At 36.4% G+C, this 15,743-nt stretch overlaps 2 protein-coding genes and 1 pseudogene across 2 annotated transcripts; 2 read left to right on the forward strand and 1 right to left on the reverse strand.

The window, feature by feature from the left end:
- Positions 1-5,189: 5,189 nt before the first annotated feature.
- LOC110425969 (uncharacterized) lies at positions 5,190-5,983 on the forward strand. The gene has a single exon (XM_021441058.2). The coding sequence runs from the start codon at positions 5,265-5,267 to the stop codon at positions 5,799-5,801; it is 537 nt and encodes a 178-aa protein (XP_021296733.1). The 5' UTR covers positions 5,190-5,264; the 3' UTR covers positions 5,802-5,983.
- Positions 5,984-10,446: 4,463 nt separating this feature from the next.
- LOC110425824 (ribulose bisphosphate carboxylase small subunit, chloroplastic-like) lies at positions 10,447-11,475 on the reverse strand. The gene is made up of 3 exons (XM_021440870.2): positions 11,225-11,475; positions 10,956-11,090; positions 10,447-10,852 (listed from the first exon to the last, which is right to left on the reverse strand). The coding sequence occupies exons 1-3, from the start codon at positions 11,405-11,407 to the stop codon at positions 10,622-10,624; spliced, it is 549 nt and encodes a 182-aa protein (XP_021296545.1). The 5' UTR covers positions 11,408-11,475; the 3' UTR covers positions 10,447-10,621.
- Positions 11,476-13,887: 2,412 nt separating this feature from the next.
- On the forward strand, positions 13,888-15,466 carry LOC110426031 (ankyrin repeat-containing protein BDA1-like; annotated as a pseudogene).
- The last annotated feature ends 277 nt before the right edge of the window (positions 15,467-15,743 follow it).

Genomic DNA, 15,743 nt, shown 5'->3' on the forward strand with positions numbered 1-15,743 from the left:
TTGCAATTAAATAAAAATCTGAAGAGAGGGGTCAAAATAAGTAAATGAAAATGAATAATACATAGTTTTCGAAGAGAAAAATATCTTAAAAAGTTTTTGTGTATCTACTATGGACATGACATATGTTTTTTCTTCAGTTTAATATCCCTATATGGTAAGCTTATTTGATTAAAATGTAAAATTACTTTCAAATATTGCTGTTCTCTATTAAAGTAAAATCATGCATTTTATATATTATCACAAAGATTAATCTTTATCTATTTATTGAAGAATATTACTATTTACTTTTGTCTCTAAACATATCTTTTGCCTTTTGCTTTCAGAAGCAGAATAAACAACAAAGGTAAAAATGAAACAGATAACCAACTTGTAAAATTCATGAATGATTATATCATAGGAATGAAGTAGTATCTCAATATAGTAACTTTCTATTGAAATATTATACCCAATTTTCCATTTTGTAAATTTTGGATTTTGGATTTAATGGATTTTTTAATAATAGAAAATGAAATATCATGTTTACATAATGCAAATTGATGAGTTGGTGTACGACCCCACTGAAAATTTTTTCTGGCTATGCCAATGGGTAAGAAGTATTTTTGCTATTGGAGTACTTAATCATTACCTTTCATTTTGGTTTTTCTACAACATTATCATATTGACCTAATAAACTAGTTACTACTCTCTACCTGCTTTTTATTACTTCATGATTGTTTATAAAGTAAAATTTGCATGGCAGTTTCAAAGCTTGGAGGTTTGAAATCCTATTTTTGATGTTTATAATACTTGGCTTTTTAGGTGTTTATTTTCTTCCTTCATGTCGACTGTGGAGGCATCAAAATGCTCAGTCAGTTGGCCACACTCTTAATATGACTTTCTAAACCTGGTTGAATTTTGTGGAATTTTCTTTTGTTTGTGAAATGGTTTGACATTTTATGTAGGATGACATGCTAACAGTTTTCAATATTGAAGTCTTAAATATGTTATAATATTTGCAGTTTGCACACATGTTGTGTGCTTTCTATCATGATAAACTTATAAAATTAGGGATCTTGGTGATATGTAGTGTAGAACTTTAACTATCTTGTAAATTTCAGCGATGGCCGTTCCATTTAGAAATGAATTTCAGCCTAGGTTATAATGCTATATTGTGCTAGGAAATGGAAAAATTCTGTAGTAATATTCTTTTTTTGGATGTGTAATAGGCCTCTAGAATCTCATCTGAGGTATGGCTACGTGTCTATGCCCACTTGTTGAGTTTGTTTTGGTGGTGATCCTTCTTGAAGGAATCTAAATAGTTTCAGATCTAGAGTACTCATGCACGCAAGTAATACCACCAGATCCCTATCGTAATTATGAAGTAGTAAGCCAGGCTCCATGAATTATAGCAATTAGAAGTTCACTTCTGGTTATATCTGATAAATGCTCTGTTTCCATAGTTTGTTTGATAACAGATTAAGACAGGTTTTTTCAATTCTGATTATCCTCCAAATCAAATGAAAATGTTGGAGGCTTGTATGGAATTGAAAATCGTATGACGCATACATATTCCATCTTGGGTTTTTTGAGAGCAATTTATGAGATCAGATAGACAAAGGGGACAATGCAGATGGATCTTGTAGTTTGTTTTGATGAATGATACATCTTTTTAAGGACAAACTTTATTAGTTCGTTTCCTCTGTACCTTGTACTGTTTCACTTCATGTGTCATTCATTTCATGTAGATGAAATTGCCATGTACGTTCATCATAAAATTCCCTTTATTTGTACAGAATCATTAATGAGAGTGGCTGAGTAATCATTACTGACATAAACGCACACATTTAAGGCTATGATGGAAGTGGACATTCGTGGATTAATTATTTTGGATTACTGATGCTTTGGATCTCTTGAAACTGATATAGTGTATTAATAGGTTGTGATGCCAACAGAGATTAAAAGGCACACCAATTGTATTGCTGCATGATTGAATAACAGGACATGTTAAACTCTGTAATAGGTATCTGATCACGGAATAAATGAGCTATTTTAGATGCCTGCAAACTAAATTAGAAAAGATATTTTAGAGGTTAAACTTCTTTGAAACACCATCATAGTGTTGATTAATTCTACATGGTCTTTAGGAATCTGATCACGGAATAAATGAGGTATTTACATGCCTGCAAACTAAATTAGAAAAGATACTTTAGAGGTTTAACTTCTTTGAAACACAATCATAGTGTTTATTAATTCTATATGGTCTTTGAAACACCATAATGGTGTTGATTTATTGTATGTGGGGCAGTTGTGCAAGCTTATTGTTCTTACCAATAGGGAGCTATTCTTTTTATCATGATTTGGCTCCTCAAGTCTTGTCTATCATTCTTATTTATTTCAGGGTCTCTTCTTTAGTAAGCAAGGAACAGAACCAAGTTTTTGGGTGATTTGGGAAAACCTTGTTCATGAGTAATTAGGATGAGATATACAAAATATCAATGTGCTAATATGGAACTGAGAAATGTTAAGTATGCGAAGTAAAAATGGTGTGAATTGCAAAAAAAGAAAGAGGCTATGTAGGAATCGGATTGTGTTGGATGGACAGGATATTTCTTAGAAATAAAGCCGTCTTTTCATAGGTGTTAGAGAAAACCTCCTGATAAAGGATTTGAAGAGGCAAGAGGATGAAGAAATACCAGACCACAGGAATAGAAACTGGAATAAGGTTCCTCTCTCCTTTCTCTTTTTCTTTTTCTGTTTTTTTTTCAAGTTTTTAAATGGTTCACTTTGGAGGGATTTGGGATCATAAATCTGCAGTTTTATAAGGTAGTACAAAAGTTGTAGTAGGAGCTTAAGGCTGATAAAGACCTGACAGATACCAGAAATCGAAAAGAAAACTCTATGATGCTGTAATTCACTACTGTACTTCACTTTTCAGAAGGTGCAAGTAAAAACTAAGGGTTATGTTATACCCTAAATTCATGTCCTACATTTATTTTAAATATTCTCTCACAATATCATTTTAAGGATAATTGAATTTGCACATGGAGATTATATGAGTATCCTTATCATTGCACAATTATCAACAGTATCATGAATTGATTAGGCTCACGTGCTTTTGAATGTTTTAAATTGCTGTGTGTGTAGGTTGTGTACATGGTCCACAAGCGAAAGACTTTTAAGTTCTTATTCTACATTTTAACTGTTAATCCTACCACCAATTTGGAGTATACATTCAACATAACCCAAATTCCTTGAACTACTTGTTATCATGCAGGATTATTTCTTTTACTTGTATGAATAAAAAGTACCAAAGGCACCTGTGGCAACCATAAGGGTTCAAAATCATGAAATGTGTTGTATCTTGGTTGAGTATAACCATGAACTAGTGGGGATATTTTTGGGAAAAAATTTCTGGCAAACCCTAGGGGATTAACTCTTTCATCTATTGGGAAATAGTAATGCATAATGTTTTGTGTTTGCAGAATATATCCTTTTGGGGTTCTCAATTTTATGTTTTCCTCTATTCTTGATTAATAGCCCGGAAGAAAGTGGGGAAAACACTGAAATCATATTTAATAATACTCTAGCAGTGAAGTTGAGTACTGGAAAAGTCTAACAGGCGCTGTTGTACTTTTCTGGTCGATCAGCATTTAGACTTGTTATTGTAGAGATCGTATATTGCATTTTATTGGATGTCCTTGACTCGAAAACTTTGTATTTAAAAGTTTCTAGTTTAATATTAGCATTTCCGCCTTATTATAGGGCATGGTTACGCTTCTATTCCGACTGTTGAGCAACCTTAGACTGGCTATAGCTTTTATGAAGGCTTTTTTTTTTCTCTCAGGATATTCTGATCAAGTAGCAGCTAATAGTTTCTATTGCATTAAAGCGGAACTTATATATCATTGTATCAGTGTATGCATGCATGCTTATATCTGTGCGCGCGCGCGCGCATGCATTCTTCTAATATTCGGGGTTCTAGACATGCTGTTTTTCAAACCTGAATGTTGCTTCTCTTTCAACCCATGACAATGTCAATACTTTGTTCTGGTTTAGGTCACTCCCTGGGACATTTTGGCAGTTAAAGGTTTTATCTGGTGCCTGGTTGCACCTTTAGCAACTGGTCATATCAGATACCCCAAGATTTTGGTTAGAAAATCCCATTCTTTATTTACTGCAGATTTCTTAAGCATAGTCTTGGATCCCTCTGGATTTTGTTCACCACAGTAATTCAAACTCAAACTTATGAACGCAGACAGGCTTACATCATGGAGGCATGGAACCATTTTTGCAGAAAATCCATTCTATCATCTCAAAAGGCTTTTCATTAGGATCTTGTAGAGAAATATAGGAGGAAGAAAGGGAAAATCGTTTAGTTACCCCTCCTGTGCGATCAAAACTAAAACCATTTTCAACTAGAATACTTTCTTGCAGAATTAAGGTGACTAAGTGCTTTTTTTTGTCTAAAGAGCAGAGTTCGAATCTCTCTCTTTCAATTATATATATATATATATATATATAAAGTGACTAAAATATGCAGAATTATACTCATATTTTGGGCCCTTATAAAGATGTTATGATTGTCCTTATACAAGATCCACTAAATGATACTTACATGTCTCTCCATAATAATAACAACTACGAAGGTAGCGAAATTGTAACGCATGGTAGGGGAAAGAAAGGGGTGATAAGAAAGCTGAAATGGTTTTAGGGTTGAAATGCAGTGGTATAACGCCCAAGGCAAGAGTTAATGCAGCCTCCTGCAAACATCTCAAAACCATTAAGACATAAAACAAGGAAAGCCTAAAACAGGAAAAACCCATTTAAAGACTGTAAAATGGAAGGAAACTTGAAAAGGATAACAAAAAAATGTTCAAACCCGACGCAGGAAGAAAACAAAACCTCCATTGTCGGTTACTGGGCCCCATTTTATGCATGCCCACATATTTCCACGTGGGCTTCTTGCATGGCCACGTATGGTAGAAGAATTAGAAACGCTCCTTCTTCGCAATGAATTTATCAAGAATGTGAACTTGTTGGCAATATTTTCTTGACATGGTAAGTTCATTATGAGAAAATGAGTGGGATTTCTCGAGAAACTGGAAACCTTATTAGGGTATCCCCACTTGACAGACATGCACGTTTACTACCCTATCAGGGGCCTATATATATACCAACACCTGCACTTTCTTTGCCACCAAACACTCTTATCTGCCCCTCTCTCTCTTGTTCTTGGTATCTTCTTCTTGTGCTCAGAATCTCTTTCATTTCCTCTCTCTTTCACAATGAAAAGAGCAAAGGTTAGCCCTGTGTATGAAGGGAGAGGAAGGAAGAGAGGCATAGAAGGAGAAGAAGAGGGCGAGGACTCATCAAAGAGTGCGAGAATGAGTGCAAAGGCAAGAACAAATGGCCTTCGGGCTAGGAAAGCTCTATCCATCATTTCCAATAACCGAACGATAATAACCAGGTCTATGTCAACCAAAACAGTGGAGGAGAACGGTGAAGAAAACGTGGTTGAGGTTAAAGGAGAGAAGAAGAACATGAATGATGATAACAAAGCTTTGGAGGAGCAGCAGCCTGTCAATGAGGTGGCGGAGAAGGAGGGAGATGATGATGGGGGGTTGACCTTGGAGGACTGGCCATTGACATGGAGTTTTGAGGAGGAGTTGACGTGGTTCAAAACAGGGCATCAATGTGGATGGTACTCCTATTGGGAGACCATGAATGGTGATTTCTGGAAGCCAAAATACGACAACCAGGAGGACTTTTGGAACGCTGAGCCGTGTAACTTTGATGGCAAAAATGAAATCCCAAAGCCTTAGATGATAGCTATTATGTATCAGTCTATCATTGTTGTTGTCTGTCTGTTTGTTTTTGTGCGTGTCTTAGAAAGACGGAAGGATAGGGATCTAGAGGAAAGGAGAAAAACCTGTCTTTAGGTAGAAATGCATTACTGCAAACAGCTGCTATCTTATGTTTATCGTTTCAGTATTTACACTATGATTTTAATTATGTGCTTGAGTTTTTGAATGCTGATCAGCTCATCCTTTCATTTGGGTTACAAATTTGAACGAACATGTGAATTTATTTTTGTTTGACGAACACTACATATTCAAGCTGAGAATTAGCTCACAATTTGATTAGGTCACTTGAAATTCAAATTTTTCTAACAGGTTCTACTTGGACTAACTGCTATCCACTCTATAACTCTCTAATTTCTCTCTTTCTCAGGTTCAATCAATTAAAATAAGAAGCATACATGTGTACGTGGTTCTGATCCCTCAATGTTTTTGCAAATACTTGGCTTCCCTTGCTATTGAAATCTGCTTTCTTGAAGTTATTATATATGTATAGTTCTCTTGAAGTTATTATGCAAAGTCATACTCCAGCGTACTAATCATAGCACGTGCTCTCCAAACCCTTTCCTTAACCTGAACCAACATTATCAGAGAGATTAAGAATGCTTTATCTATGTCTAGCCCTAGGATGCAGCAACTCTTTCTAACAGGAGGATCACAAAAAACAAATGAGGACAGAACTGAAATAAATATATGGAAGAACTACGAAAAAATTGTTATTGGTGCCAGACATGTAATCGCACTTGTATGTTTTTTTGAAGTTCCTCAATTTGAAGATTGCATTCATTGGTGTTGTACATAGTTTGTAAATGTCAACAAGTTCAGTGAACTGTTTTGGCAATTAACTTTCAATAACCTAGCATTGCCTAGATTACTGGAAGAAAAGCATTAGATCTTAGAAGATATATTGACCTTAACGGTCACGATATATGATAAGATAATTTCCAATATTCCGTAGGGTTATAGGAGGTTTTAGAGTCGAGAAATTGGACGTATAAAGCGCTCAAGGCAATCTAATCTTATTTATGGAAGGTATATATAGTCTCAAGTCGAGATTGTGTTGCCGTTCGGATGCGAAACTTTTATTAGGGCCTTCATATTTAACTACTTCCAGTAGGTGTGAGTTCAATCAATATAAGTAGTATTTTCCTGTCATATACTCTTCATGTATATGTTTAGTCAAGGAAGTTAAAGTTTCTTCGTCGGCATACTGGCTAGTATTTAAGCTTCTTTACTAGAAAAACTAATCCACACGTGTGTTGGAATTTGTTCAAATGTCTTGCATACTTTTCTTGTTGCAATCGATGACTGCATACTTTAAAGGTTAGCTTAACTACTTCGTATGCCAGATCGTTTAACATTTGAACCTGCTGAGCTAGCTGGTGCTAAAGCTAGAGTTTTTGAGCTTCAAAAATAGATTGACATGATTTTGTTGAACTAGCTTTTTTCAAGCAAAGTCCAAGCTATGCTATTAGCTCGCTTTGTTTGATGAGTTTGGATTAGGTTCAATTAATTTAGCTAAGCATCACTAGCGGCAGGCAAGATAACTGCTGCCAATTTGTAAAAACAGTCGGGAAATGTCTTGCTGGCACCTAATCACATGGTGGACAATCACCACATATGTGAAACTGCTAAGAAATAGGTTTTAACCAAAATCTTCTATATTCATGTAATTTATTAGCAGTCTGGATATAGATGCATGTGTTGGTTCTCCTGGCAGTTCACCAAGCGAAAGCAGATGACAGAGATATTTAAGAAGTAATCACAGAACCTCATGCCTTAATTTGTTGCCTGTTGCTGTCAGCTATTATGAAAGTTCTATGTCACCAGGGACACCTGTAGTATACTATAATGAGTCTCACATGAAGCACCCATGTGAAACAATAGAGGTCTTGTGACTTCCAGGATAGTCACTTTGCATTATAAGTAGAAAAATTTAGTCCATGATTCTTAAACAAGCTTATGATTTTCAGAAACTGATTTCCGTAATATCTCAAGAACGTAAATACATTACATTAGTAATTGATTTTTAGTTACTTTCTAGCTTTTGTAAAGAAAGTATATAACCTTATGTTTTGGAGCTAAGCAAGCGGGGACTTGTCATGTTAGCAAAGGATAGCAACTGGGCACTGCTTTTAAGCCGACAAGAAGGTTAGAGCCAGAGTTTCTGGTAAGTAGCCTATGGCTTTGTCACTTCCATATGATCTAGATTTCTTCCTAGGTTCTGAATTCGTCAAGAATTAACGTGAAATTTATAGGTTTAGTCCAAAATTGTATAAAAGGAGCCAGGCTGTAAGCTTGGATTGGTGATTCAGGTCTTGCCGGCTACACAAGGTGTAATTCTCTTAACCTTGTTTGGTCCTTGCAGATCAGCCAGGAACTCCATATAACGAGAAGGTAAAGCAAATGTAGAATGTGAAAGATGTGAAAAAAAATGTTATATTTAATGCTAAAGACTAAAGTATGTATATGGAAAGTAAATGTTTAGCTTTGGGGAGGCCAAAGACTAAAGTAAATGTTTATTCAATGCTAATTAATAATGAAGTATCCTTCTATAGAGAAATGATATATGATTTCTACATAATAATAAAATATGTATATGAAAAAAAATATAGTTAGTACATTAATCAATAAGACATTAATGTTTAGAAAGATTGATTGATTCTGGGTTTTAATATTAAGACAAGTTCAGCTAAGAATCCTGATAATTTTGAAGTAACATTATATTCAAATTTATGTAACAGGCACCATTATTTCAAATAATTAAAAGAGAAAAGTATTTACAAAATTAGACTTGAACAAGCGAAAAAAAATCTGAGTAAGATTAGTGATTATTCAATTGAGAATTACCGATTTAGTTAGGATCTTCATCGATTTTGTACCCTATAGAAGTAGCTAGAATCGAACAATTATTATTTTTGGTTTGGTTTAATCGTTGATAATTGTTGTTCAAGTGAAATAGCTAGGTTTAGCCATAGTACCTAATTGTAAAGTTAACTCAAAGAAGGCAAATTAATTTGTCATGCGGTTGAGTCAAAACAAAGAGAAAACAATGGCTATAATATATTTAATATATAGCCGTCATTAGTGGATTTACATATATCAAATGGTAAAATTATGTCATTTTAATGTTTCTACTTAACAAAAAAATCATAAAAATATAAAATAAATTTGTCTTGAAGTTTAAGGTGCCTAGCCAAAGTTAAAAGAGAAATTTCTAGGAGCTTTGGGGGGAGGGGGAGGGGCATGGCCTCCTCATACCCTCCCCTTGGCTCCATCCTTGGGTGATACAAAGCATACCACAAGCCACTTGTGCCAATTATACAAGAAAGTGACTAAACAGGGTGGGAAACTTTTTGAGTTGGGGAAGGATGGGTGACACGAGAGGAAATGAGATACCAGTCATTTTCTTACAATTTTGATTTATTTTTCTGAGTTTTCATTGGATGAATATAGTGCTGGCTAATTTGTCTCCCAAGAACCTAAAAGGCACTGTTCCTTTTTTTTATCCTTTAATTTTAATCCCTTAGTTACTCTGCAAAAAATGGTAACTTGAACTTAAACCAATCACACTCATTTGGCCATTGAAAGCCGTGTTTCTGCATTTTGATTGGCTTCTGCTGCAGCTTGCAGTAGTTTTCATTGTAAACCTTCAGTTGCCATCAAGGTTTTGGTCTTGGAGGGGTGTCAGCATCTGATTGGTGATATTTTGAAAGCGAATGATTAAAAAATTTACAAGTATAGTAATTACAATAGCAGTGAAGAAAGAGACAATTCTTATCCGCATTTCTATCTATCTTTTGGCACGTCCACAGGTGTAGCTCTCTTACTAAATTCAAAGATGAAAAGGAAAATGTAGTCCACTAAACTTGTAGGGAAAGTATAGTCCACTAGTTAAACTCAGGCGTGTAAAATTGCAAACCAAACCAGCCTCTCTGGTGTAGGGCTCCTGACGTAGTTCCTCCACCTAACCTCTGCACTTTGAAACAGGTTGAGCTTAAGCTATCAGAACTATAATTTTGAAGAAATAATTCAAGATTAATAAGGATCATTAAGCTACGAAATGAAGTTCTGTTTGAAACCTGTGAAGCCGGGTATGGATATGTGAATGGCCCAGAATTTTTCATGCTAAAGAATTGGATTGAATATAGTGTAATGTCTGTTTTCTGGTCCCTTTTAAGGAATCATCCCCTGGTTTTCAAGCTGAAACTCAAAGTAGACATTTTCAAAGAATTGAAACTTCAGCTGCAGAATATCTTTCTACGCGAATTTAGCTGTTTTCGAAGTACAGATGGATGGAAACAGAAACAAGCTACTTGAAAGAACCTGTTCGGGCAAAAGTTCTATCGTCATTCTAGTACAATTTAACAGATTGGTTTCTTTGCTATCTCCCCAGTAAAGAAGGATAATGCTGAAGGAACAGGATTGTCCACAAGAATTTTATCCTTTTTCTGAAAAAGATGACCTGGCAGATCACTCTTCTTCTGATATAACATTAATTTTCAGAGTTCCCTCCTTATGCATCTTACTACAATTTATCATTTACACTGAAATTACTCACGAATTTCAAAGGAAGAGAGGAGAAAACTGTGAAATGGAGGAGGAAGGGTTAATGAAATTTGGCAAGAAACTACCTTTTTATTCATTAGTTCTCAGCCGTTTCATTGGAAATCTAAAAACATAGGATAATACCTCAAAAAAGAAGAGCAAAAGGCAAAGAAAATTAATGCTTTGGTACAATTTAAACAAGCCGAGTCCCTACAAGGGAACAAGTCTAATTAATTTTAGAAGCCTGGGGGCTTGTAGGCAATGAAACTGATGCACTGCACTTGACGCTTGTTGTCGAATCCGATGATTCTGATGAATGACTGGGGGTAAGCCTTCTTGCACTCCTCAACCTCCTTCAACACCTGGGATGCGTCTGTGCATCCGAACATGGGAAGTTTCCACATGGTCCAGTAGCGCCCATCATAGTACCCTGGTAAGCTGCGGTACTTACGGAACACGAATCCGTTCTATACATGGCAAAAACAAAAACACACAATTTATCAGCACAAATTGTACGAGAGAGGTGCAGCAGAATAATTTTGATGAACAGATTACAGAGCTTGAAATGACCTCCAATTCGAATTCCAAGCAAGGAATCCAGTTACTGCGAAGAAGGTATTCTACTTCCTTAGCCAACTCCTCTGCAGTGAGATCAGGGAGGTATGAGAGAGTCTCAAACTTCTTCTTCCCCTCTGGAGGCCACACCTACAGTCCCAAACATGGGATTCAGTTGCATCAAGCATTACACTAAAAAATAATAGCTTTGCAAATTAGGCTTATGCACTGTGTTCAATTTACTTGCTAATTGCTCTGCATAACCATATAGTTTCACCAAGTACCTGCATGCATTGCACTCTGCCACCATTGCTTGCGAGAGAAGTAATGTCTTTGTTGGCCTTGCGGGCGACTGGGAGAGCAGAGTTAGACTTGAGGCCGGTGAATGGGGCGACCATGCTGGCCTGTGCGGGGGAGGCACGGTTAACGGTGGCGACAGTTGCCGATGAGATCATTGAGGAAGCCATTGCTGATACTACTTAGTATTGTATATGCTAGAGTCACGAAATTCTCACTCCGTAATAGTGTTTTGCTCCAGTGCAATATCCTATATATAATGATAAAATTTGGCCTTCTCACATCCCATGGGGACAAAATGTTGGGCTTCATTTGGGAGAAACGGTGGCCGTCGGATCGAAAATCTGGTGACATTACAACATGATGACCACTAGAGGGTGGAAAAATTTTGAATGGTAGCCTTATCTTTGGCACCACAATGACCGTGCCACGTGGAAGAAGCTCCATGATCTTATCTCATCCAATGGAGGGCATGAATGTGTGATGGGCATTGCCTTATTTCCTTCTGTCAGTCTTTACTCTCTTCCTTGCAATTTTTGCATAAAAATCAGTACGGTCCCATTTGGCCATTGGCAAATCTATGACCATACCTTCTTTGCTCATGCCCTTGACTTGTACTGTGTGCCTTATCTTCTTTACATATATCTGGGGTTAACAGTTGGAAATTGTTATTTAGATATTTTCTCTTTCCAACAGGCTATGCCCTTTCTTTGGTTCATCTTTTATCTCATCAAACTTTTCTTTCAAATCATTTTTTTTATAATTAAAGAATAGTATTCGAATTCTATTTTTTAGATAAACGGATAACATATCAATTAATAAATCAAATGTTTGGATGTTTCTTATTAATTATTTGATCTTATAATCTTTATATTAGATGTTTCAAGATCAAATATATTGAATTGCTTCTTGGTTGATATAAACTTGGTAATGAAATGTTAACAGTCCATTACAGGGATTGATTGTTACAAGGAGAACACACAGGAGCACTAGTTGTTTCTGTTTCTTTCTTTCTTTGCTTGAAGAAACCATGGCAAGGAGTAGCCAGTAAGGGCTGAGCTGATGCCATTGGCTAAAGGCAATTATAGGTAAAGGAGGGTGCAATCATGGTTTATATGTAGACAATAAGGGAATCAATTAAAGTGGCTAAGAATATCCAGGGGGTACAACAAGGATTGCCTGCCAATCACTCTTTGTTCCAAAGCTATAGGAATTGGAAACACTCAGCCATTTCTTTTTATTTGCTTCTGTTTGAAAAGCACTATTAAGTCTTTGATTGATTAAAATTTTAAATTTTATTTAATTAATATTCTTATTTATGTACAATATTGAGCAGCTGTATGATTTTAAATTTTTTATTTTACATAATCCTAATCACATTCTACTTTAGACTTTTATATTATAAAAATAGATCTCTAGGCTTTAAAATTACAAATATGCTTTGAGAGCTCTAGAGAAGGAACATATTGTAACTCTGTCTTTTGTTTTTGGTGAAACTAGAGTGGTTTGAGTGAGTGTTATTAGGAGGTTATTGAGAAAGAGTGTGCAAGAGATCTTGAGTTGGTTTGAGGAACCATAAAAGTCAATTTATTATACTTTAATTTCTCAATAATAAAAAAATAGTTTCACTCCGTGGTCATAGATAAGAAACCGAATCATTTAAATTCTTGTGTTTTTTTGTTGTTTGATTTTTTTGAGTTTTATTTTAGTTGTTTTTCAGACAATTTTCATAACAAGAACAAATATGTTCGGGCACATAATTCTTCTCAAAGACTTTATTAAAGGAGATAGTCAATCATTTGGCAGTCAGTGTTGGATTCAATTTCTTTTTTAATTTTATTTTAAATGCATGATGTGAGATTTATGAGAATAAAGAAATTAATTTACTTCTAAAGTTTTCTAAAATCATTACATGCAGAATGTTAAGCCATTAAATTTCATGGAGTCTAAATCGCCATGAAGAATAAATGGCTTTTACTATTATTATGTGTGAGCATTCCTCCATGGCCAATTGCTCGATGGCCTTTACTATTAAGGCCAATTGTTTGACACATAACAATCTCCTCTACAGGGGAGATCATGCCTGCTGAATTAGTCATACTTTGATTAATTACACTCAAGCATCAATTTCCTCCAATAGAAACAAATGCAAGCCTTTTGCCAAAAGTTCAGTTGAAGGGACGGCCTATAGCTTCCTCTCAATTACAGCCCACTTGATCTAGTGGTTTTGACTTTCAGAGTTTGAATTAGTCCATGCATCCTGTTGCCTACGTTCCGTGCATGGATGAGCTGTGCCATTGCTATTAAACTATAGTTTGTGCTGCCTAGAGATTTTTAGTCATAGTCAAAATGTCAAAGTTTCTCATTCACCAAATAAAGAAAGAAAAAGTCAGAGTACGACTCAGGAGGTAGGATCTCTCCCTTGTACCAAACTGGCTTGGTCGTCATATTTAAGATTATATATATATTAGACCAGGTTTAGACCCAAAACTTAATTACTCGCAGGAACATTTCCAGGTCGGACTGGGAACTTCGTCGACGCTGAAGAGCCGCGTACTCTTAGCATCGTTACTGCAGTCAAGCATCAAAACAGATTGTAATTCTTATATCAGTGAAACAATTCTCTAATTTCCTTCATCGATCCCTCGCTCTCTTCACAATTCCACTGCTTCAATTAGTCCAAAACCCTTTCAATTATTTGCTTCTTGTTTGTTATAATTTTTTTCCCTCTTGCCATGGACGAAAGAATGAGTGGGGCTGCTCATTCGGGAAGCATTGATGCGCTGTATGCATCAGTTCAAGAGAATGCCCATGTTTTTTAGCTTATTGATCAGATTCCTTTTGTTGACACTCCACTACACTTAGCTGCAAAAACCGGGCACGTCGAATTTGCCATGGAGATGATGAACTTAAAGCCATCATTTGCCAGGAAGCTGAACCAAGACGGCTTGAGCCCCATTCACCTTGCCTTGGCATATGAACAAAAAGAGATGGTAGATCTTCTCCTAGCAAGTGATAAAGATCTTGCTCGTGTCAAAGGCAAGGAGGGCAACACTCCTTTGCATTACGCAACTAAACATGGAAACCTTCCTCTTTTGGCTCAATTTCTGATCGTTTGCCCTGAATGTATTGAAGATACAACAACTCGAGACGAGACTGCTCTTCACATTGCAGTGCAAGCAATAGATTCGACGCTCTTGAAGTCCTAGCAAAGACTGCACAGTGGCCTTTCAGGACCTTTCGTAACAATAGCAAAGTTTTGGGAATAGAAGTCCTAAACAAGAAGAACAACGATGGAAACACAGCATTGCACTTGGCCGCATTGAATAATCAACCCCAGGCATGCATGCTATCACCTTTTTTTTGTCCCAATTCATTATCTTTGTTTCACATTTTAAATTCATATAATTATATATTTTATAAATAAAGGTCAAAATTGAGTTTTTTTTTTTCATAGAAAAATTTAAACACAGGCAAATAAATTAATTAGAAAAGGAATTGTAATAAAAGATTATGAGAGTTCTTTTTTCATTGTATTTGATTTGTCAATATTAATGTGGGTTTCTTTTATTTCTTTTAAACAGATGATGAAACTCTTATTAGAATGTAAAGTTGATAAAAACGCCATTAATCAGAGTGGCTTAACGGCTATCTATGGATATCTTACAAGAACAAAGCCAAGTTGACATTAAAGAGTGTATAGAGATTCTATACAGTGCCAGAGGCTTAAATGCTTCCTCAATCCCTCCAGCTCCACCGTTACAAGATAAGTTAAGGTCGAAGCTGACATTTCATGAAAAATTATTTGGCGAAGCCTTCCGTGAAATTTTTGATATCTCAATTGAGCAGAGCAATGCTTTGCTCGTGATATTAGTTTTGATTCTAACAGCTACTTACCAAGCTACTCTTAGTCCACCCGGTGGATTGGGGCAGGGTGGCAGTGGTGGAAATAATGGTTCCATAGGCGCCGACGCTGCCCATCAGCTGCGGAAATCAATCATGGAAGACCCAACTTCCAATCTCGGAAAATCAAGTATGAGTTCAACCTCTTTTCTTCTTTTCTTCATTCCAAATACTATCGCTTTTCTTTTGACAACAGTCTTTAACACTTAGCCTGTTGGGTGTGTGTCTTTTCACTTGCACCACACACTCGATCGTCGAAAACCGCTCTGAGCGATACAATGCAACTAAGTGCGGAAACTAGTCACACTGAATAAATGTTGTTCGGGAAATACAATGCGAAATAGTGAACACAAAGTGGGCCCGCACAAATCCCGAAATATCGCTCTGACAGGAATGCGCCGCCACCACCCGTCTGTGCTCCAGATGCGTGCTCGATGCTCCTGTGATCGCGTACGTGCAATCCGCGATCACTTCCGACTTCCTGACGGCCCAAATGCGCCTCGGAAGTCCGCTATCCCGTATCTCCAAAACCGTGCGTCGGATGACGAAACCGACATCGCCGTTGGAACCGCAGCGCGTCAAAACCCCCGGATAGCATCCCCG

This window comes from Theobroma umbraticum, unplaced genomic scaffold (genome assembly GCF_002168275.2).
Source record: "Theobroma umbraticum cultivar Fairchild unplaced genomic scaffold, ASM216827v3 scaffold_12.1, whole genome shotgun sequence".
Classification (NCBI taxonomy): domain Eukaryota; kingdom Viridiplantae; phylum Streptophyta; class Magnoliopsida; order Malvales; family Malvaceae; genus Theobroma; species Theobroma umbraticum.